The 24,157-nt window shown below is 39.6% G+C and overlaps 1 protein-coding gene across 1 annotated transcript in view; it reads left to right on the top strand.

The window, feature by feature from the left end:
- The first annotated feature begins 12,793 nt into the window (after window positions 1-12,793).
- Window positions 12,794-24,157, top strand: part of LOC145982237 (trypsin beta-like) — a 29,191-nt gene continuing 17,827 nt past the window's right edge. Inside the window, exons 1-3 of the mRNA XM_083115809.1 lie at window positions 12,794-12,922; window positions 15,520-15,631; window positions 23,688-23,847. Of these exons, the coding sequence (XP_082971935.1) occupies window positions 12,863-12,922; window positions 15,520-15,631; window positions 23,688-23,847 (332 nt within the window). The 5' untranslated portion in view covers window positions 12,794-12,862. The remainder of the gene's footprint in view (window positions 12,923-15,519; window positions 15,632-23,687; window positions 23,848-24,157) is intronic.

The following is a 24,157-nucleotide window of genomic DNA, read 5'->3' as shown; positions in this document are numbered from 1 at the left end:
GTTCTTCCAATTCCGCCTTGTTCTTCTTCGAGTCGATGACGGTTTTCGCGATGGCGGCGCTACCGCCGGCTAAACTTCCAACGGCCCCCAATGCTGCCAGGATGGCCGGGATGCTGAATATGAAACCTCCGACCTTTTGCTGTTTCCGCGAACGCTGCAAGCGTCTCAATTGAGGTGTGCTGAGAAGTAATTTCATTCCGTGTCCTTTGCTCAAGCAAGAACGTTTCTTCTCGCGTTGTTTCTTGGTGAGTAACCCATCGAGGGCACCTAGATTTTTAAGATTGGAGTATGGTATCTGGTACACGACACCCTTGGGCTTCATGTTGATGCTCTATGTGTTATTTTTACGGTATGTTATTTATATATATATTCTGAGATTTTTCTCGTGTAGTTTTTTTACGGTATGTTATTTATATATAAATGTTCCGAGATATTTTTTTTACGGCCTCGCAGTCGTTACACAAATTCTATTACGTGCTTCGTTTTCTTGCCAAGAAGTTCCTTTGTCCCCTTGTACACGATTCGAGTTTTGTTCTCGATTAAAATAGATAGCTTCTCGTCGGATAACATGTTAGCGTATCGATCTGGTAAAAATAGACTGTATTGTGCGTTGAGCAACAAGCGTACCTTGGGACCATACTGGGTAGAAACGATTGAACCGGAAGTTATCGTGTAAGGTTTGTCGACTTCCAATTCCTGAATTTTTACATACTCGACTGACAAATTTAGCATTTGTTTTAATGCTTGGAGATCGCTCATTTTTTCAGTCGTCATATCAAAAAAATTTCAGAGTGTTAGAGAGAAATTTAATTGTTTTTCACTATGTGTGTTATTTATATATACCAAAAATTATTTTTTTATGATGTGTGTTATTTATATATCAAGTTTTTTTTTTACTGGATGTTATTTATATACCCCACCCCAATTTTTGTTTCGTGTTCATGGCGATGGTGGTACCCAGTGCGGCGACCCGTTCACCCAACGATGCGTCTCTGCTCACGAACCTTTCGAAAGCTGCATGCTCCAATTTTCTGTCTGCTTCGTGACGTGCGTCCAGATCCGTCTGCGTGGTGTTGTAGGCGATGTCGTGATCTTTGCATGCGGCGTCCAACGGATTCACACCCTTGTCTCCTCTCTCCAATCTTTTCTCGAGTTTGGTACCCGGTCCGCAGTACTGGTAGCCAGGTAGATGCATCTCGAAAGGTAACTTGTTGATGATGTCGTTCACGAGTCCCTTTCCTTCGGCCACGTTCCAAAATTTCGGAGGCAGCGTGTTGATGATTTTGATCAGGTAACCTATGCCCTTGTCGTCGTTCACGATGAAGTTGGAAAGTTTCGTGCTGATCATGTCCACGATGCCAACCTTCTCGTTGTAGAAATTACGGTTGCCTGCATTCTCTTCGCCGGCTATCACCAACAATCGGTCCACGAGTTTCCTAACGTCGTCCACCCAAACGAATTCTTTGGGTAACGTGTTGTAGCGTTTGACGCCGCTGCCTGTTTTGACCTGGTTCCAAATCGGTTTGATGAGATTCCTGTACTTCTCGCCGCTGCTCGATTTCACCCTATTCTGCGAGGCGTCGTTGTTCTGGTACAAGGCATCCGTCATGATCAGAATTTCCTTGTAACTCTGGTAATCTTCGTCGGTGTAATCTTTCGGCTGCTTTTTGGCGACGAGTTCCCACAGTCCCACCGTACCCGGATACCTGTTCCAACTATCCTTGTCGCCTAAATTGACTTTAATGTCGTTGCCTTCGAAGGTCACCTTCGATTTCCCAATCTTCCACACCACACCGCCGCCTTCGCTGGTTTCCATGCTGGGATACAATCCGAACACTTCATCCTTGTCGAATTTCCCCGTACTCAGGTAGTCTCGCGCCAAAGGTCCCAACTCGATTTTATCCGAAGACGACGACGTGCTACCTATGGCTCGACGTCGTGCCGGTGCATCCTTCAGTTCGAACGGTGTCGAAGGAATGCTCGAAATAGGCGTGGGTACGGCGTAACTTTTAGCTGCGAGCGGTACGAGTTCGTTGATCAAATTTTTATTTTGTTCCGTGACACTTTTAATTTCTTTACCTAGACTGCTGATGGCATCGATCACGGGTTGATCCTGACGTTTCTTCTCTTCGTAGAATCCGCGATTCTCGGATTTCCAACCTTTGAAGCGTTTCGCGAGGTATTTTCGCAACTTGAGATTTTCGTCTTCGATTTTTCGTTTCGTCATGACGTTATTTATATACGTCGTTTCTCACAACGTTGCAACGTTTAGAAAGTCGTTGATTTTGTTTCTGTATTTTCCGTCGTTGGGTTTCCTCGTCATGTCGATCGTCGCGAATCCGAAATCGTCACCGTTCCAGCAAGTAGAGCAGCAGCTTTCCGAAAATTGATTGTAGTTCATGTCTCCGCCTACGTAGTCATCGTACGCGTGCTTGAGGTTGGTGTGATCTTGACGAAACAAACATATGAAATTAGCGTTGTCGCGTACTAACTGTTTTGGAATTTTGGAAAACGTTTGAGCTAGGTAGAAGCAATCCATTCCTTTGTGACGACCTTGCGTGAAAAAGTTGCGAATTTCATTTTGATTTTCCAGGATGGCGTCGTCGAACACAACAACTGAATTTTCACGACAATCGTCGAGTGGTTTTATTTCCGATGCGAACGTTGCAATGTCCAGACCATCGTACAGTTTCATCAGTTGCTGGTATTTGGATTGCTCCAAACTTTTCGAGAACACGTACAGGTGCCTGTTCTTCCAATCTAACCAATTCGGCGCGAGGAGAAAATTGTCCACGAGCAGTGTCGTTTTCCCACACCCCGAAGGACCTACGATCAGACAGCGGATGCTGTTGGGAAGCAACTCACCGTTCTTTTTCTTTCTCGTTTGACTTTCCGGATCCGGTAGACGCTTCACCACGTTCCACGTACTCACAAGATTACTTCGTTCGCGTCGATCCAACTCTTTTCCGGAAGTCCCAGCCATTTGACAAACAGTTTGTCACCTTTCCTACGCAATACTTTCTCGATGAGGTACGTGTCGGGGTGTTTCGTTTTAGAGAGTTCCTCTTCGTAAAATCTTCCTTTCAAAATCTCGCCGCTACTATCTTTTATTATATACGTGTGTCGGTTTCCGGGTAGAACTCGAACCACCGTAAAAAGTTCCGTGCTCCAATTTTTTGTGAACCCCTTCTCAAAGGTGCGTTTGAATTTGCTGATCCTCACCCGGTCTCCAATTTTGTATTTAGCTTTTTTTGTCGTGGGTGTGTACTTTGGACAGTAAACTGTAGAAATTAAACGCTGCTCGTCGGACTTGGTAACGTCGGCTGGCTTCATGCCTATCGTTCTGTGTACCGTATCATTATAGGTGTCGACGAGTTCCGGCAGGATGTCGACCCATTTGTAATTTCCCCGAAGCGTGAATCGTTTCCACATGTGTGTTTTCAAGGTTCGATTGAATCTTTCCACGATGCTGGCTTTGATGTGACTGAAGGTCGAATAATGTCGAATCTTGTGTTTTTGAATAAACTTTTGGAATACGGCGTTGTAAAATTCTTTACCGTTGTCCGTTTGCAGAAACCGAGGTCGTCTGCCGCCGCTTTCGCGAAAAATTAATTTGAATGCTTCCGCGACGCACGATCCCGTTTTCGCCTTCAAAGGTAGAGCCCATGCGAATTTCGAAAACGTGTCTATGACGGTGAGAAGGTACTTGTTGCCCTTGTTCCATTTATGTACGTTTTTCAAATTGCCGCTACTCATCTCCACGAGGTCGCTTTGCCAGAGGTCGTCGATGCCCTTGGTTACCACAGCCAAACGTTCGTAGTTGCGGCGTGCAGGTTTATGCAATTCTTCGACGATGGCTTGCCTAGACATTTTTTGTTTAGAGATTACGTTTCAAGAGAAGCACCAGCGTGATGGGATTCAAAGATGGTGGCACTTCGCTCGTGTTTTGAATGATCAGCTTATCGCCGGCACTCACGTCGAAAACGGTGAGATCTTCGTCTTCGTGTATTTCATATATGTTGCGCGTTTCGTTCCAACGTGCCAGAGGAATGTTTCCTGCTTTCTGGACACCACGATTCGATATCAAAGTCATGGTGGGAACGCTAGCTTTTCTGCCGTGAGACCAGTACGAAAATTCGTTTATCCAACATGAGAATCTCTTCTGCATGGTCTACACGCTTGGTGTTGCCGAAAATGTCGTTAGGCATTTTTGGTTAACGGTTATTTATAATAGGATAGACGATTCGTAATTCTACGAAGAGGGGAATAAGTTTGTCGTAATCTCCGAGGAGTTCCACGTACAGGTAATCTCCTGCGGAAACATCGTACGTAATGTTAGAAAGCATCTAGTCGTGCTTGATTCGAAAAATATTCTTGCCGGTAGAAATTTTGATTTCGCCTGCGTTCACCGGATTCACGGTGATTTGAAGTTTCCCGTCGATCGGAATTTCGTAGAAATGTAAATTGTTATTAAAAACATAAAACATCTTGCCCACATCGTCATTCAGTTTCGTCCAAATGCTGTTGAGATGAACGATCAGTAAACCATTGAGTTTAGATAACACGGAAGGTAAGAGGTTATTGAAATTTGGCGGTGCAGTCTCCATGTTGATCTGTTTGCGGAAGCCAAAAAGATTCATTGTTCTTGTTAGTTATTTAAGAATACGGTCAAAGTTTTTTTTTTTAATAATAAGAGGCAAAGTTTTTTTTCCACATGTATGTAATGCATCACAATACAAGCGCGCGCGCGCGTGCGTGTGTGTGTGGCACATCGTTCCCCCGAGAGAGGTTTACAAAAATCACGATATACGGAGTTGGAAAATTACGATATGGCGCATTCGCTTATTACTGTTGCCGGCCATAAATCTCTCTCTCTCTCTCTTTCATCTTACACCAACGTCGACATCTCTATTTTTTTAGTTGGAAGTAAATTGTTAATATACTCTAGTTAATAATGCTACATATTATACACACACACGCACGCGCGCGCGCGCGCGCTTGTGTTGCCATCCACCCACCTCTCACTCTTTTACGGCAGTACCAACTCTCCTTGTTTAGTATATGTAGGTTGGCAAAAATTGCTTTATGTACTGTAAGCCAAGCCTCAAGCAAAGTTGCCAGCTCCTTGCTTGAGGTTAGGTTACACCAAAAAAGTTGTAGGTAAACTGTCGGTTGTTTATCTCTTTCCTCTCTCTCTCTCTCCTCTCTCTTTTTTGTAAAAAGCTATGGCAAAACCACCAGGTTGCCAGCTTCTTGCTTTATGCCCCTGCAAACCAAGCCTCAAGCAAAATTGGCAGCTCCTTGTTTTAGGCTACGTTACCCCCCCCAAAAAAAACCTTGGTGATTTTTTCGAGTAAAATATTGGCAACACTGCGAGAAAATAAAACTTATGCCTTACAAAAAAAATCCATTAAAATAAGCCTCAAGCAAGATTGCCAGCTCCTTGCTTGAGGCTACGTTACCCCCAAAAAAACCTTGGTGATTTTTTCGAGTAAGCAGCTGGCAACACTGCCAGAAAATGGGGCTCATTGCCTTACGAGACAAGTCCATTAAGGCGAGCCCCACCGAGCCCCATTTTCGGGCGCGGTACCGGTCCACTTGCACTACTGATGTTAACGTCTTGAAGTGTAGACCTCAGCGTTGCTGTTTGCGATATCGGCGACCGTGGCGCTCGCGGCCGTATGTCGGCACTATAAACACTGTCCGTGAATTAAGCGCCCAAGTTTCCGTAACTACTTTAAAGAGTGATTTATTTACTTACAATTTATGAAAGAAGGTGCTGAAACTGGCCGCCACACATTTTTCACACCTCTTGATGATGTTACCCATAACCCGCAGTTCCCGTTGATTAATATTGGTAATTTCTGTAAAGATGTTACGTTTCAGTTCTTCCAGGGTGCGTGGATTTTTACTTGTACGCAGCATTGTATACAGTACCTTGGACTGGGCTTTTCTCAGCGGCGTGCATCGTGTTGCTTCGGTCTGTTCGTGTATGCGCGGTGAATGATTTCCATGTGGAGCTTTCAAACAGAAGCGGCAAGTGACACGAGGCCATTCAGCCTAAAGCTTGTTTGTTTGTTAAATTCAGCCTAAAGCAAAACATTCACCGCGCGTTCGCGTTCAACAGACCGAGGCGGCATGATGCACGGTATTGAGAAAACGGCTCTCTCCGAGCGAAACGTGCAGCTTGTCTCAAGGAATATAGAGATTAGGTAAAGCCATCCGAAGATTGCCGATCTTGCACGAACGCGTGACGTCGCCGGAGAAGCAGTGAGCTCGGCTGAAGCAGACTGTCCCTAGCATTTATATGGGAGATTCAGAGAGCGAAAGTATATTATTACTTTTAGGAGGGGGAAAATAATAATTGTCATCCTCCAAGATGGTATTGAGGCATCCTTTTAATGATAAGTAACATAATTGAAAACGCGCTACTTTTAAAAGGGGGCAAAGTACATGTGAAAGAATGTATTTTGAAAATCCATATTCCTGAAACTTTCTGACCGATGCGCTACAAAGAAATTTGCGTGTTCTCCTTTAGAATTTCGTCATTTTACAAATCATAATATAATTTTAACAAAAACGTGGCATGCTAAAGAAGAATTAAAGAGATTAAAAAAATTATTGATTAATAGACTTAGTTTATTTTACTTCGCTTATCTGTTACATATGGCTAATCGCAAAGATGAGGATGCGTGATGATATGATGAAATTGAAGAAAGGAAAGTAGACTAATGGCCGGGCGGGGATTCGAACCTGGGGGCCCTTGGCATCGTAAAGCGTTGTGCTAACCACTTCGCCACGGAGGTCAGCATTACAAGGAAATAAACAGAAATTGACATCTATGTTTTAATATGCGAGAAACATTTGCGAGGAGGTTATTGAAGTAACAACTAATTATTACAAGACGTTGTGATGAAAATTTTTAATATATCTGAAATATCGAGAGTTGACCTTGCAATCTCTAAATGTACTTTTAGGGTTACGCAAAACCTTTACTCAAAATTGATAGTGTAAATTTATAAGCTATTAAAATTTAAAACTTATTCCTGTTCGAAAAGAGAAACTGCTAAGTCAAATTAATATTTCGTAGAAATACATATACGAGGGCCACTATTTATATTTTGAGCCTTGGCAACACTGATTGAAGTTAGGCGCGATTTGACGTTTGCACGGAATCGTCTGGCATTATTGACCATAACGTACTTCAAATGTTTTGTCAATAGCTTCATTTGTGTTGTTTATGTTGCCTTGGAGATTGCGCGACAACAATAAAATTGAATTAACTCGTGAACATTTTCGTGCGATGATTTTTTACGATTTTCGACGTGGATTATCAAGACAAGAGTGTATCGATCAACTTACTTCCACATTTGGCGATGAAGCCCCATCCTTTGCCACTGTGAAACGCTGGTATAACGAATTTAATCGTCGCCGCCATTCGCTCACCGACGAGATTCGCGAACGTCGTCCAAAATCAGTTGTTGTTCAAAAAAACATTGATGCTGTGCAAAACGTAATACTGCAAGATCGTCATGTGACATACTGTGAGATTGAGGCAACCATAGGCATTAGTTCCACCAGCATATATAAAATATTACATGATCATTTAGCTGTGAGAAAGGTATGTTCTCGTTGGATCCCACACAATTTGACAAAAACTCAAAAAGACGCTAGCGTCAATTGGTGCAAACAAATGGTCAATAAATACAATCGTGATGCTTCAAAAGACGTATATAAGATTGTTCCAGGTGACGAATCATGGATATATGCATATGAGCCGGAACGTAAACAGCAGTCGACTGTATGGGTGTTTCAAGATGAACCCAATCCAACAAAAGTTGTTCGCGCTCGAAGCACATCGAAACAAATGGTCGCCTGATTTTTCGGGAAAACTGGTCATGTGGCAACTGTGCCTTTAGAGGAACGTAGAACAGTCAACTCTGAATGGTACACAACAATTTGTTTGCCAGAGGTCTTCGGTCAAATATGGAAAACAAACAAACGCCGTTGGATCATTCTTCATCAAGACAATGCCAGCTGTCACACATCTCGTCTAACAACCGACTTTATGAACAGTCAAAAAATAGAATTGATGGGTCATCCGCCGTACAGTCCTGATTTGGCACCCAATGACTTCTTCTTGTTCCCGAATGTCAAGAATAAATTGCGTGGACAACGATTTTCGTCGGCGGAAGACGCCGTTGATGCGTTCAAAAACCATATTATGGAGGTGTCTCAAGAAGATTGGAAAAACTGCTTTGACAAATGGTTTGAACGAATGCAAAAGTGTATTGACCATAAAGGAGAATACTTCGAAAAACAATAAAGCAGTTTTCAATGCCAAATTCCTGTTTTTTCATTGTTAGGCTCAAAATATAAATAGTGACCCTCGTATTTGTCTTTCATGAGGCCAAGAGAGTATTTGGAGGGGACACTGGCTTGGGAAGGCTATAGCCCCGGATCTCGATCTGCAAAGGGGCTTTCCAGAAGAAGGGGCGAAATGATTTTTTTTAAAATGGCTCAAGAATACAAAGATATAAGTGGATATTTGACAAGCTTAGTCTAAAATTTACAACTGAAGTCGTACGTGTGTGGGGGGGGGGGGGCTACGTGTGGTAACACAGTGGAATATGATTCACAATATTAAAATTAAAATAAATATGTGGGAACAATAGAAATCAAAATATGTTGTAGCTAGTGACAGCGCAATAGTAAAGATGGAGGGGTAAATCATATTTTCCCGGGGCAATCATTTTTATTATTCCGTCGTTTTACTGGGGGCAGATAAGAGAGAGAGAGAGAAATTGTCGAACGTGAATTGGGGGGCGTTCCTGTCCCCCCCCCCGTAGTGTGGTCACTGCCTATGGCTATGCTGGAGAAGAATGCACCAATTAATACGCTATTAAGTAAAATAGATACTTTTAAAACTTTTAATCAAATTATTTGTGAACTATGATTTAAATTTAGAGAGAGCACATACCTGTTTAATTTAATTTGGATGAGTTAACTTCTGAAGCCTGGCATTTCCGAGCCTTCTTCCGGTGTAACTACACTGCCCTTTGAGCCATATCTGCTGCGTTCAGGTGGCGGAACGAGCAGAATACTAATTAAAACAAATATGTATATAAAAAACAACGTGTTGAAGCTATTGACGGCGCCAAAGAAAAGACAGAAGAACAACGGGGAGTTCAGTGATATTTTACGGGAAGCAGCAGGCACGTATCCAGGAATTCCTTTCGGGGCGGCGGCTGAACACCATTTTTTAAAGGGGTATCACAATTGTATGTTTAAGGCCAGTGGTGGCAATTGGGTTCCAAAATGTGGGGGGGGGGGGTGGACAAGGAGACAAGCATTAAGAGGCCATAGTGTGATAGTGTGGAGGCAAAAGAATGGGGAGCAACTATCTCCTAAATCGTCGCCACTGTTTAAGGCTGTCTTTGTTTGTTTGTTTGATTTGTTTTATTTTACTTCGCGTTTTGTGCCTCTTGGCTAAGTTGCGAAGATGGGGATGAGGGATGAAATTATGAAATTGATGAATGGACATTTACAAACAACCATGCCCGAGCGGGATTCGAACCCGGGACCCCCAGCGTCGCAGCGCGATGTGCTAACCACTCGGCCACGGGGTGCGGTGTTTAAGGCTGTAATTTTAATCAGAATGTGAAATCGGGACATTTTCTACCACTCAACTCCTCTGTTTCCATGCATTAATATTGTGTGCCGGAACCATCTCAGTATGTATGTTTGTCCATTTCTTCTCATCAGGCATCAAAACATCTATGTACCAGAAGTGTGTTTACGAAGGTATTACACATGCACGGAATGCACAATCCACTCGACAACGCAAGATTCAAACTGTGTGCTGGGAACTGGAATCAGACAGTTCACGAATATTTCTCTCTCATTCGAGCCTGAACACCACTAATGTGTCTTGTCCTCCCATGTTTGCAGCTCTTATAAAAGCCGAAACCCACCAAATTTGCTCATATTCATGCCTAAGCACTCGCAAGTGTCCAAAATTGCCTGTTGACTGTGTGTCGATCCCAGTAGCCTTAAACAAAAGTATTTTTATGCCATGAAATTATTGGACTGCATACACAAAATTTGGTCCTGGTACAACCAAATCATCACTCAAAACTTTGATTTTCAGTTGATCTGTGCAGCTTATTTCTTTTTTAATAAATCGCTCCAATGCCCAGCCCGATACTGCCGAAATATTCACTTTAGAGAGAGAGAGACCTTCGATCTCTTCGTCTTTCGACCCGAACTACTCGTAGAACTACTCGACGTTCCGCTGTCGTCAATGTCTTTTGCTTTGGGACCGAACTGGAACTAGTGGTAGACTTCGTTACTTTACGGTATTTAGTCCATTTCATTTTCGAATCACTAGATCTTATAAAGCAACCAATGGACACTGACTTATCACTAATCGACTGTATGAATTGTCGCACTTACCTCTGAAGTCTCCACCTATTATGTTGTACAGATCAACCGGGAAATTGAAGCTGCGTATTAATATCCTCATTATATTCTAGAACGTTTCGCAGATATCACGATTCGTAAATATTGCCAGTAGTTCGACTCCTCTTTTTCAAGAACGTTCCCTCTCGCGCTTTCCAGAGATTAAAAAATTACAATGAATCCGAATCGCCCTACCTGCGGCGCTACCTTTGTTGTGCAGCTTCTAAATGCTGACAAGTCTCTTCTACATGGTGTTCAAGGTCGCTACGACAACACCGAAAGCGTAAGAAAAGTTTACGTGCAATATTATCAACAACAGGGTTATAGAACATTCTCCGTCTTGTCTCGATAATTATTCCTCTCCTTAAATCATCGTCACATTATTCAAGAAGTCAAAAACCTAATTTTATCAGTGTAAACTGAAAAATTTCCTTGGGGAGCGGGGGGCCTCGAACCACCTGATCCCTACCTTGGATACGCGCTATTAACAATAACAGGCTTATAGAACATTCTCCGTCTTGCCTAGATAATTATCTCTCTCAAGTTATCACCATATTATTCAAGAAGCCAAAAACCTAATTTTATCTAGCGTAAACTGAAAATTTTCTGAAGGGGGGCTTGAGCCCCCTGATTCCCACCTTGGATACGAGCTGTTACCAATAACAGGGTTATAGAATATTCTCCGTCTTGCCTCGATAATTATTTCTCTCCTTAAATTAACGTCACATTATTTTATTTGACACCACAAGAAACAAAAAATCGCATTTTATCTAGTGTAAACCGAAAACTTTCGGGGGGGCTTGATCCCCCTAAGCCCCCCCTTGGATACGTGCCTGGGAAGCAGTCACGTTTATTACACCCTTACATTTACATACAATATTATAAAGTTCTGCTTTTAGATCTCGCACAATGCCTTTTTCACAAAAATGGGCAATCTCGCATTTTTTATATCAATCAAGCTGTGATATTTTAGATTTCTTCCGTTAGTTTTCTGATAATAGTTTCACAGCTTTCCATAGCATTTAGGCATGATTTCAGTTGACAAGAACAAAATTATATTATTTCAAAACATAGAGCAAAGAGAAATCCAAACGCGCTTAAGTTAAAACTCCCTTACATTGGAAGCCTGGAGAGAACAAAACAGAGGTTCCTTCGTAACACGATTTCTTGAAAACCATTTTACACATTTGAATCAACTTTGTGATAAATTGTTTGGAAAGGATGAATCTTAACAGTAAAAGTTGTAACTTTTCCCTTGCTACTATATTTTAGAAGATATTCGTTGTCAAATTTCTCAATATTTGCATAAGGAACCAGCCTTTTCCGTGCCGAGTGTTTCGATGGTGACGTCATGCATCCACGGACAACTGCGCATACGATCTGCGCCGCCGAACGAGCACCCCCTGAGCTTGTCTCTCTTCGGTTCGCTTCCAAGCAACACGTGTCGCTTGTCGGTATGAAATCTCCTGTAGACTGAAGTGGTCGGTGTCGCTTCGGTGTGAAACTCCAGTGTCGTTTGTCGCGTGTCACTTCCGTCTGAAACCTCCCTAAGAAATGTTCGCGTACGTGTGATTTCAAAGAACTTCATTGTTGACTTTCTTAAAGTTGGTAGGAATTTCTGATTCTTGTCTACAATAGCAAAATTTTCGTAAGATGAGTTGAATATTGAGTAGTAATGCAAATTGAACACCGAAATATTTCAAATTCTCTCCAGGGTTGCATTTTTAGCTTACGGTGCAAGGTCTGGACCTTGCACGGTACCTGTGGGACAACGAATGACCGTACATGGGAGTTTTAGCACAAATAACATATGTTCTTTGTCTGTGGTTTTAGGAACCTATACTTGGCAGCACTGATTTGTGTTTAGTGGATATTAGAAGCTTTCTAATTTATTTCAAGACTGTTTTGGTTCTGGCAATCTTTATCTTATCTTGTTTGCAATGCAATTGATTTCATTCAATGTACGCAGAATTCTATCGTTTCTGATACAGCAAACATGCCAATGGAATAACCAAATACTAAAATATGCCCTTTCAATTGTTGCTTGTGTACAGTTAAACAAAACACTCTTTTTGAAGACTGCTTTTGTATTTCGTCCTATCTTTATTAATAATATCAGAACACCAACGCAATACTTGTAACGAGAGTTTTCTTACAGTGTGGAATATGTTATGTAAACAATTGCAAGAGAAGTTGTTTGAAGCACGTAATATCAGAAAGAAAAAATAATTCAAACTGCAATATTTCTCAACACTCGCTTCGTAACGTCGAAAATACTTTTCTGTGGCGTTACGGGCTATAAATATGTTTTACATTGTTCTTGGTTTCAGAAGCCTCCGTTAAAGTATACGTTTTTTCTTCTTTTTCTATTTTTTGATGCAAGAAAGCAAGGAGCGCAGCTATGAGTATTTCTATCGAAGTGTCCAGCGCAATTCTTATAATTGTGGCGTTGTTAACAAAGGTTAGTAGGTTTTAAATGCTATTTATAAACTTAAAGTACTTCACCATATTCAACTTGCGTTACTTCCGGGAAAATGAAAATCAACGCTAGTGAGCGTGAAGATAAATGTAACGTAAAAAATCTCATTCTGAATTATGAGTGAAATAACTTTCAGTTTGCAGTCTGTGAATTAATATAATTTAAGCCTAGCAACTCAACATGAATATGCTTGAGGTTTCCTTCACAGTGGCGAGCCGTTGAATTTCGTAAAGGAGGGGTTACGGCGACCTTTGAAATGGCCAATCTAATTTTTATATTATTTTTCGTGCATTTGACAGTGGTGTATTTCGGTTCATGGACAGCAATATAGCATTTTCGTCTGTTATCGAAGCTCCAGTATATTTCCAAGTTTTGCAATTTGTGATTATTTTTATGAATATCATGGCTTAATCTACATACCAAGTTTATGTAAATTAAATCTCTTAAATCACAGTTTTCTTTTAAAGGTAAAAGCTCATTGCAATTTTATCGCATTGGTAGAAATCGGTTACCGTTATTGACATATTTCCTCACATTTTGCTTCTGCACGCTCATTCCCAGTGAGGTATCAATCTACATGTGTAATAATATGAAATTCCTTTATAGCAAGGCGACTGTAGACGTTACTGTACAGTGGGATCCATGAGTATTACCGTGCAAATTATCCATGACTATTTTCATTAATTTTTCTCTTGCATCCTGTGTATTTTGAAGCGATGGATTTTTATGTATGCTGGTGCAGAAGTTGTCAACAGCTTGTTTTGAGTTTTCTTTTAATTCTTGAAGCTCTTATTGGGTCAAATAAAGTGCACGAACATGGTGATGGACAATTTGCACGGTAATACTCTTGGATCCCACTGTACATAGTTTCCATCGGATGGGGAAGATGCTATGCGACATTTCCGTCGGAATCAGAAGTCATTAGCGCCGTCAAACGGATTGGAAGACAACTAACAACCCCAAAGTCATTAACAACAAATGAAGACTAAAATTGGTAAACGATGTAAGTGCCACAAGAATTCAAACACCGTTTTCCACGTTAAACTGTGAAATGCTTTATAATGTGGTATACGTGAAAAGTGGCTGGTAGCCCTCTAAGTAGTTCAAAGGGCGTGTAAAGAGGTCACTAGTGTGTACGTTCTTACGGGCTGATGTGCGGAACGATGCGATTTCCCAACACTTTCGGTTTTGGAACTTACAACGTTTACCAATTTTAATCCTCAAATAATATCTACCCTGACTAGTTGTGCTTTAAAACAATGGCCAGGGACAACTCGTAAAATGATTGTATCAATTCAATTGATTTACGCTGGAAAGTACATTATTTGTATTACATTTGCTGTAGTGAGACGTTGTGTATATTCAGTTCAAGCACAGTTAAAAAAAAAAAACCAAAAAAAAACAACAACTTGTATTTGACTTGGCTGGACATTGTGACTTTTTGGAAGATTTCGACGCGTTAAGCCACTCTCTCACGTTGGTTATTGACTAAACGTTAATTACAGTGCAAGGGAATATATTTCTCCATTATTAATCTCATTGTAAGTATATCATGTGAATTAGAATCACTGAACTCTAGTGGGATTCCGTAAATTTAAGTCAGAGCTTTAGTAAGAATTAAAATGTTATTTCTTGTCTTGAATTGCACGAAAGACAGATAATGAGTTAATATCATAATTATTTGGCAAATATCTAGATCTTCTTCTATTAAGGCGCTACAGCTCTTATGGGCTTTAGCCTGCTCAATTACATTCTTCTCTATTCAACACACATTTTTTCCAGTTCTGGACCCTCATGCATCTTATGTCATTTCTAACGTCGTCTATCCATCTGGTCTTGGGCCTTCCTTGGGATCTTGTACCAATAGGCTTCCAGTTGTAAATTTGCTTTACAATTCTTTCTTCAGGCATTCTTTCAATGCGACCCAACCAGCTCAGTCTTTGAGCTTTGATGAATCTTCTTATATTCTTATATTTTATTAATATATCAAGCTCTTCTTTGTTTTTATTTGCCATATGTCATTAGACTGTCTCGTTGGGCCATATATTGTCCTTAATATCTTTCTTGCAAATACCATCAGCTTCCGAATTATATCCTCTTTGAGCACCCAGGTTTCACAGCCATATGTAACACCAGGTCTTATTATGGATTGGTACAGTTTTAATTTTGTTTTCCTGAAAACTAGTTTAGATTGGAATATCTTTTTATTTGCATAGTATGCTCTGTTTCCAGCTGCAATCCTTTCTTTAATTTCCTCTTCAATTAAACTGTTTCCATTTACTATTGACCCGAGATATTTAAATGACTGAACCTGCTCTATTTGCATCGTATCTATATCTGCTTTTTGTTCTTGGATTCTTCTTCTTGTACATCTCATAATATGTAGATAATGGATATATTCTTCACATTCCCTTTGCACAATCCAAGACAGGACACAGCATGGGTGTTCTTTGTGAATGTCTCTTCATCGATTTCATATGGTAATCATTCATCCTTATCGTCACGATTAGCCGAAAGTGTTAGAAAATGGACGTAAGGTAACAAACGACAAATACATATAAACACACGTTTATTTCCAGGGCGAAGAGTATTCAGATTACAGCTACCAAGAGCCATCGGTGCCCCAGGGATTGAGAGCAGGGGCCCCGCCAAAGAGTCGCTCAGGGCAGGCCTTCACACCGCCAAACTGCGGTAAGTCTATTTCTGACAGAACTGTGCTCTTAATACATAGGGTGGCGCGCGGGAGTGGGAGATTTTGAATCACATAGTACAAGGTTATTGTTAAATTTGGCAACGCTGTGAGACCATGAGAATGTTGCGTAGACAATGCCATTTCAGTAGCTATGGAGAAGTGGTCAGGGGAGCCTTTTTGGAAGGCGTATCATGTCCAGGAACGGCGATATGAACTGGCCTGCAAGATCACCCGATCTGACAGTGTGTGATTTCTTTTTATGGGGACATTTAAAGGATCGTGTATTTACTACTCGTCCTAATACACTGGATGAACTAAAGGCTACGATATGTGAAGAGATTCGGTCTATCACTGCGGACATACTGCAGAAAGTTATGAGAAACGTCCATTCCCGAATGCAGGAATGTTGCCTCAGGACGCCATTTAGGGGACGTTATTTTCAAAACGTGAGATATGTTTTGTTTTTTTGCAAATGGCATATATGTACCTTTATATGTCCAGATTTATGTAACAATATATATATTGTAGAGATATGGTGATTGAAAGTACGAGAAGAACTCGTCAAGAGATTATTCACGCTTGTTCATACCTGGTAGACGGATGATGTATCACTGTCCAAATGCTCCCAGCTGACCGTATTGTGACTGATGCCAAGGTTCTATACCGTGACCCTCGGCTCACTCTTCCGAGCAATCACGCACGAGTGGCTGAAAGGCTTATGCAGCCGTAAACTTCGTGCACCGTTGATAAAGTTCAGTTCGACGTAAAGTAAATAAGTAAAATGAGAGCGAGCCCTGGGGCGACCTTGCTTTTATAATATTTTACTTCGAAAGGTTATTACACCTTTCGAACACGCTGGATCAAGATAGATCCACGTATTTATCTCTCAGTCAAAGTTCTGAGGAAATATCGATGCGTGCACATTCTTGAGATTGCTCGGCGGTCGGACAATTCCAGTCAAAATGTCCCACTCCCGCGCCCCACCCTGTACAATCTCTATCAAAGAAATAATATTGGGGGAAAGTGAAGGATATATTCAAATATTCATAACATAATACAGTATTATTACATAAAATACAGAAATGGAAAACAAATTTGTTTTGCCTCGCTCTTTGTGCCACTTTTGGCTAATTGCGAAGATTGGGATGAGTGATGAAATTGATGAATGGACACTCACAAACATCCATGCCCAGCCCGGGCTTCGAACCCAGGACCCCTGGCGTCGTAGCGCGATGTGATAACTCCTCGGCTACAAATGGAAAATAAAGGCTTACAAACCCACAAAGTCAACCTGTGTCAGTACTCTAATGGCTTTCATAAATTTTTGGTTTGAACTTTAGCCAGATATGAACTGCAACAGAAACAAAAACTTATCAATACATCAACGTACTTCGCCAGCTCCCGTGGCGGGGTGGTTATTCCATCGCGCTACGATGCCAGGGGTCCCGGGTTCGAATCCCGGAATGGGCATGGATGTTTCTGAGTGTCCATTCATCAATTTCATCACTCATCCTCATCTTCGCAATTAGCCAAAAGTGGCACAAAAAGCGAAGAAAAATAAAGCAAATCAATCAATCAGTCAATTAAAGTACTTCATTGCAAAATACTTGACATACGTATATATTATTCTTTCTGACCTAGCAGTAGGAACATTTCTTCTTGCCTTTCTTTTTCCTCCAAGCTGGGAGCAGAGCCATCATGTTATGTATTAGAGAGTATTTTTCTTTGCCTACAATCTCTCCAACTGACTTTACACTAACTAACTAACTAACTCCCTAGCCTTCTTAAACCCGAAGGTTCATGGCTGCAGCAACACAGGCCTTCCATCTTTCCCTATCTTGAGCAAGATCTATATACTCTTTTCCATCCCTACCGATTTCCCTTAGGTCCATCTCAACGTTGTCCCTCCATCTTCGTCTTGGCCTTCCTACAGGTCTCTTACCATCAAGTTTCCCAACAAGAATCCTGTAAACTTCTCTTTCCTCTCCCATTCGTGCCACATGGCCTGCCCACCTAAGTCTTCTTGATTTAATCATTCTAATAATATCTGGACATGCATACAAATTATGTAGTTCTAAATTATGTAACCTTCTCCACTCACCTGTCTCCTCATCCCTTTTAGGTCCAAAGATTTTCCTAAGGATCTTATTTTCAAATACTCTCAATTTATGTTCCTCTTTCAATGTAAGGGACCAAGTTTCGCATCCATATAATACTACAGGCAAAATTACTGTTTTGTATATTTTAACTTTTAGTTTCTTAGATATTAAACGAGAAGACAAAAGTTTATGAAGAGAGAAGTAACATGCATTTCCTGAATTAAGCCTACTTTTTATTTCCTCTTTAATATCATTTTCATTTGTTAATATTACTCCTAAGTATTTGAATTTGGAAACTGGTTCAAACGAGTTGTTATCAATAATTAGATTTTGATTATTACCTAACACTTGGTTTCGGCCTGTAAGCATATATTTAGTTTTCTCTTTGTTAACTTCGAAACCTATCTCTTTAGCAGTTTTGAAAAATATTTTAGCATTATTCTTAATTGTATTCACATTGTAAGTCTACATCATCTGCATATGCTAACAACTGAGTCACACCATTTAATTTTAGTCCTTCTTTAGTTTCTTTTATCTTCCTTACAGCATATTCTAAGGCAAAATTAAAGAGCAATGGAGATAATGCATCTCCTTGTTTTAACCCATCATGAATTGTAAATTTGTCAGACATATTAATACCTACACGAATTTTACTTTCTGTTTCACTGGTGCATATTTTTATCATATTAACAAGCTTCTTAGGTATTCCAAACTCTACTAATATATTATATAATTTATCTCTTTTGACCGAATCATATGCTTTTTTGAAATCAATAGCTGATGGACATTTTGATTATATTCCCACTTATTTTCAAGTGTCTTTCTGATGTGAAAAATTTGATCTGTAGTTGATCTGTTACGTTTAAATCCACATTGATAATCACCTATAATTTCATTAGCATATGGGGTTAGTCTTGTTAAAAGAATGTTAGATAATATTTTATATGTTGTTGAGAGTAAAGAAATTCCACGGTAATTATTGCAGTTCATTTTATCACCTTTTTTAAACACAGGAACAATTATGGATTCTTTCCACTGTTGAGGGATTTCTTCTTTATTCTATATTAAACAAATTAATTTATGAATTTGACATATTAATGAATTTCCACCATATTTAATTAACTCAGCTGGTATTAAATCAATGCCAGGTGCTTTGTTATTCTTTAGCCTTTTAATAGCATCTTTAACTTCAGTCAAGTTAGGTTCTGGAACTAAAGGTTCTGCTGTGTGGACTTCATTTACTTCTGATTTATCTCCTACATGAACATTTAAAAGGTCATTAAAGTAGTTCTTCCATCTATTTAGAATATCGCTTGGTTCAGCTAGAAAATCACCGTCTTTATCTTTTATCAAGTTTACTTTAGGTTGCCACCCCTTTCTAAACTCATTTACACCTTTATATAAATCTCTGATATTTTTATTTTTGCTGTTTGTTTCAATTTCGTTAATTTTGCTTTTCAAGTAATCTCTTTTTTTTACTTCTAAACATGCGGTTAACTTCTCGCTTTATTCTATTATAATTGTTTAGATTTGTATCATCAGAGTTATTTAACCACCTAAGTCTAGCCTGATTTCTTATTTCTATTAGATTATGACATTCATTATCAAACCATGGCTTACTTTTTCTCGATTTATGGTATCCTATACTTTCTTTAGCTGCTGATTCTATTGCATTACGTATGTGCTCCCAATTCTTATTTACGTCTGTTTCATTTATATTTTCATCATCATTTAAATCCTGCAAAACATCAAATCTATTTGACAGTTTAATTTGGTAATCTTTCTTAATTCTTTCATCAGTAAACTTTCCTGTATCAAATTTTAGAACTTTTAGATTTTGTTGTTTATATTTATCACTGAGAGTCTTTCTCTTAATTTAGCAATTACTAAATAATGGTCACTGGCACAGTCAGCCTCTCTATGTGTACGAACGTCAATTATACTAGTATGCCTTCTCTTATCAATGAGAATATGATGTATCTGATTATGAGTTTTACCATCTGGAGAAGACCAGGTATATTTATGGATATCTTTATGTTTAAAAGTGGTAGTTTTCACAATTAAATTCTTTGAGGTTGCAAAAGTAATCAATCTTATACCATTATCATTACTTAATTCATGAAGACTTTCTTTACCAATCGTTGGTTTACATGTCTCTTCTTTGCCAATCTGTGCATTACAGTCACCTAACAGAATTTTCATATCATACTGAGAAAATTTATCAAAGACCTGTTCTAACTCTGTATAAAAAATCATCTTTAGTATTATCATCTTTATCTTCCGTTGGTGCATGTATGTTTATTAAAATAATTTTACACCACCTACCCTGTAAAACTGCATAATATATCTTAATTAATTAATAAATTCTACTGTTTTAAGAGCCGAGATAATTCTATTATTTATGAAAAAGCCTGTTCCAAAATTATGATTTTCAGTACCACCATAGAAAAAAGTATAATTTTTAGTTTTACAATTCCCTTCTCCTGGCCACCTAACTTCCTGGACAGCTACTACATCTAATTCATACTTAAGTATCTCATTAACTGTACACTGAAATGCCCCAGGCCGGTAAAGGCTCAGAACATTCCAGGTGCCTAATTTAATATCCATATTCCCAATGTAGATCTTATCCTTAGTCCAGGGACCTCCCAAAGTAGTCCCCACCCGGAGATCCGAACGGGGGGACTATTTTACCTCCGGAATATTTTACCTTGGGAACATCCATGGTCTTATATTGCTGTTTCTTGACAATTTTTTTTACAGTGCAGAGTTGTCAGCTCTACGCCTGACCCCCAATGTGAATGGAGGAACTACTACGCAAGGCAAACACAAACACATTAGACAGCACAATTACTACACAAGACGAACACGAACACATTAGATAGTACAACTACTACACAAGTCACACATAAACACATCACAACTATAACACAATATAAACACAAACACACAACAACTACTACACAATATAAACATAAACAAACTACACACCACAACTACTACACAAGACAAACACAAACAAAATAGACAGCACAACTACTACACAAGACAAACCAAACATACTAGACAGCACAACTACTACCCAAACATACTAGACAGCACAACTACAACACAAGACACATATATACACATCACCGATACTACACAAGACAAACAGAAATACATTAGACAGCATAACTACTACATAAGATAAACACAAACACACTAGACATGCACAAGTGTCCAATTAATCTGAAAGCGAATTTTTATGAGTTATATTTTACGCCAGACAAGACTACAAAAGGTAGAAACACTTATTCGGGTTTATATGGTGGCTTCGTTGCAACTGCGATGGAGAAAATGAACTTCACTTTGCAAACAAACAACATTTATAAGTTACAAATAATTTTGCAACATGAAGCATGTAAGACAATACTACTTCCATGTCTTTCCTGTATTAGCCCTTTTTCAACAAAGGAAGCAGAATAGTTTCAAACGATACCTGTCTGTGCCATTCTCATCCTTAAATGTATCAACGGTGCCAAATGCAAAAGCAGCTTACAGCAGGAAATGGATAATGGGTTCAATTTCAGTTCCTTTCTGCACATGATATCCACAGTTGTCATCCACTTGAGTTTTTATGGCATCAAGACGACCCCTGACTTGTTATGAAGTTCCTTGAGTGCATCTGCCACATCACAGCAGGTTACATGTGCCTTTCTTGTTGCTTGACTTGCCTTTCCGTCTCTATCTGTAATTTGATTTCGTCATACTTTTCCCAAATTTACAAGGTCTGGAAATTTGGAACAAAGCATATAGGTAGGCACTAGAGTAGGGGAGAGCGGGGTCAATTGTAACAATTTTGACAAATGTTGCATTTTCTATTAAACTATTTATCTTTGCAGCGTGAAAATCGGCATGGAAACACTACAATATGTTGTTATTGATATTATGGAGTCACAATCCCGCCATATATAATATGCTAATCATAATTAATGTTTTAAAAATGTGTGACAAATGTTACAATTGACCCTTGCTCGGGGGCAAATGTAACACACTACAGGGGCAAATGTAACATACTAACATTTACCAGAAATACAATTTATTTATTTGCTGGAAATAACATGTACCCTTACACAATGATTAAGAATTAGCTAACTGTGCCTTTGTTAATAAGTAGGATAATCGAACCATACCAGGTCCCAAACACTGTTTCTAACAAAGATATATCTGATCATTCTGATTGACAGTTATGACAAATGTAAAAGCTGTCTCCTTTGGTGCACTTCTCACGTGACCAGTTGTCACAAGTTAAGCACTGCACCCATTGCTCACCAGATGCACTATTGGACCACTTCTCAAGGCAAATTAAACAAAAACATTCGTCGCCTTCAGAGCTGCTTTCCTGACACCTTCTTGCGCTTCTGCTTGCAGAAGCTAAGCACTAACGGCTAAGCACATCGTTACCAAGGTGCCACTCTCATGAGAATTAATTCCTCCAACTTGCTTGCTTCCCTTTGGTGTGACTATTTTGTCTGGCTTAGGGGCTGTTGATATGCCTGTTTCATCGACATTGTAGATGTCTTGAGGTTCGAATTGATATTGCTCCAAAACCTTCGATAGTTTTTTTAAAAAAAATTAACATTCTCTTTATTAAAGTTCATAGCACACGCTAAGGATGTTGACTCTGGGGTCCTTATTGCTAAAGTAGGATTTCTCTTTATAAATGCGGTTAACCAGTCTGGACCAGCCATTTGACGATCTGCCCAGGACTCTGGAAACTTACACTGATTTTGGTTTGCATATTGGTAGGCTAGCTGTCTGACTTCTTTTGGGGTGAGTCCATAAAATATATTTGCACATGTCTTTATATACTCAGTTAACTGGGTCTCCATGTAGGCAGAGAACACTTTATTGTGTGGTTTATAACCCAGAAAAGGAATCCCTTTTTCTTGTCTCTTCTTAACAAAACGGGTCAATGTCACATGACAAATATTGTGCGCTTTTGCTGCGTGTCGGATTGAAACATTGCTTTCCTACAATGTTTTTTTATTACAATGCAAGTGAATGTTTTACATAAGAAACGCATAAGGGGCAATTGTAACAGTGTTACAACTGCCCCGGTTACATTTGTTACATTTGCCCCATCCTGACGCCATATTGTTTGCTGGCTTGCAGCTACTAACCCCGACACCAGAAATTGATCACAACTATCTTAACAAATGCATCAAATATTGTGTATTGCGATGATATATACAAACCTTGATCAGACGACATCGCGAAATCACTATTAAAAAAATGTTTTTACTTTGAAAAACTCCCAATAATAGCCGGAACAATCGGTACGTAAGCACCACCGCCACATGAGTCACTACCAACTGACGTCTCCTTTCTACAGGTTTGAATAGTTTTAAAAAATACCTCACGAGAGCAGCACAGTAGCGATTGTTACATTTGCCCCGTGTTACAATTGACCCCGCTCTCCCCTACTACATCGGATCACTTTAGCTCGAAAATACTCGATCGAATTTCCCACGCTCGAGTGAGATACACTCGATCGTACTGCACTCGTAGTGGAATGATTGACAACGTCCTGTATTTCAGAGTAAGCAACACTGTCAACCTAAAGCCCATACATGGAAGGAAACCACTCCATGCAATTACAAGGAATTGTAAGGAAAATAGCAGCTGTAGCTATTATGCTACGACATTCTATCTCAGGCCATTCGTCCATCTTTTTAGCTTATCTGCTCTGCGCAATGCCTTGTGAGAATAAGAGTTTGTGAATAAAAGTCTAGCAACAAATGTATGTATGTACACACCACTTGTCCAAGTCCAATTGGAAAATCCAGCAGGAAACCTAGCTTCGTGTGATTCTGTCTTTATTTTTACTTTCTTTGGTTTAGTCCATCATTCATTGATGCGTTATAAAACCAATCATCATAATAAAACGTGATATCTTGTCATTTTCCCCCAGCGTGTGGGATTATGAACCTGGAAGGGAGAATCGTTGGTGGCAATGTTGCCAGTCCCCACAAGATGCCGTGGTTGGCCGTCATATTTACAGGGAACACTCTCTGTGGTGGCAGCATCATCAACACCAGATACATTCTCACTGCAGGGCACTGCGTCGTTAAGTAAGTATCCTTTAGGCATGGCGGTGCAGTTGAACCTGAGTTATACATATATCAAGGTGAAGAGAAAATAATATGTATAACTGAGAATTAATTAGATTTAGATACCATGTCATATTAGTATTAAAATACTGTAATTGTATCTATTTTGAGGAACAAGATATACGTGATACAGGTTATTTCTGTCATAAAGTGCTAAATTAACGAATCTAAACGTTTGATTCTTAAACACATTACATTAGGGGGAACACTTGGATACTGAAATATTACTGTAGACACCATAGTTTTACTACCCAACTTTAATAAATCGTCT

Source organism: Lepisma saccharinum (assembly GCF_977018435.1).
Source record: "Lepisma saccharinum chromosome 15 unlocalized genomic scaffold, izLepSacc3.1 SUPER_15_unloc_1, whole genome shotgun sequence".
Classification (NCBI taxonomy): domain Eukaryota; kingdom Metazoa; phylum Arthropoda; class Insecta; order Zygentoma; family Lepismatidae; genus Lepisma; species Lepisma saccharinum.
This window is presented reverse-complemented; position numbering and strand designations above follow the sequence as displayed.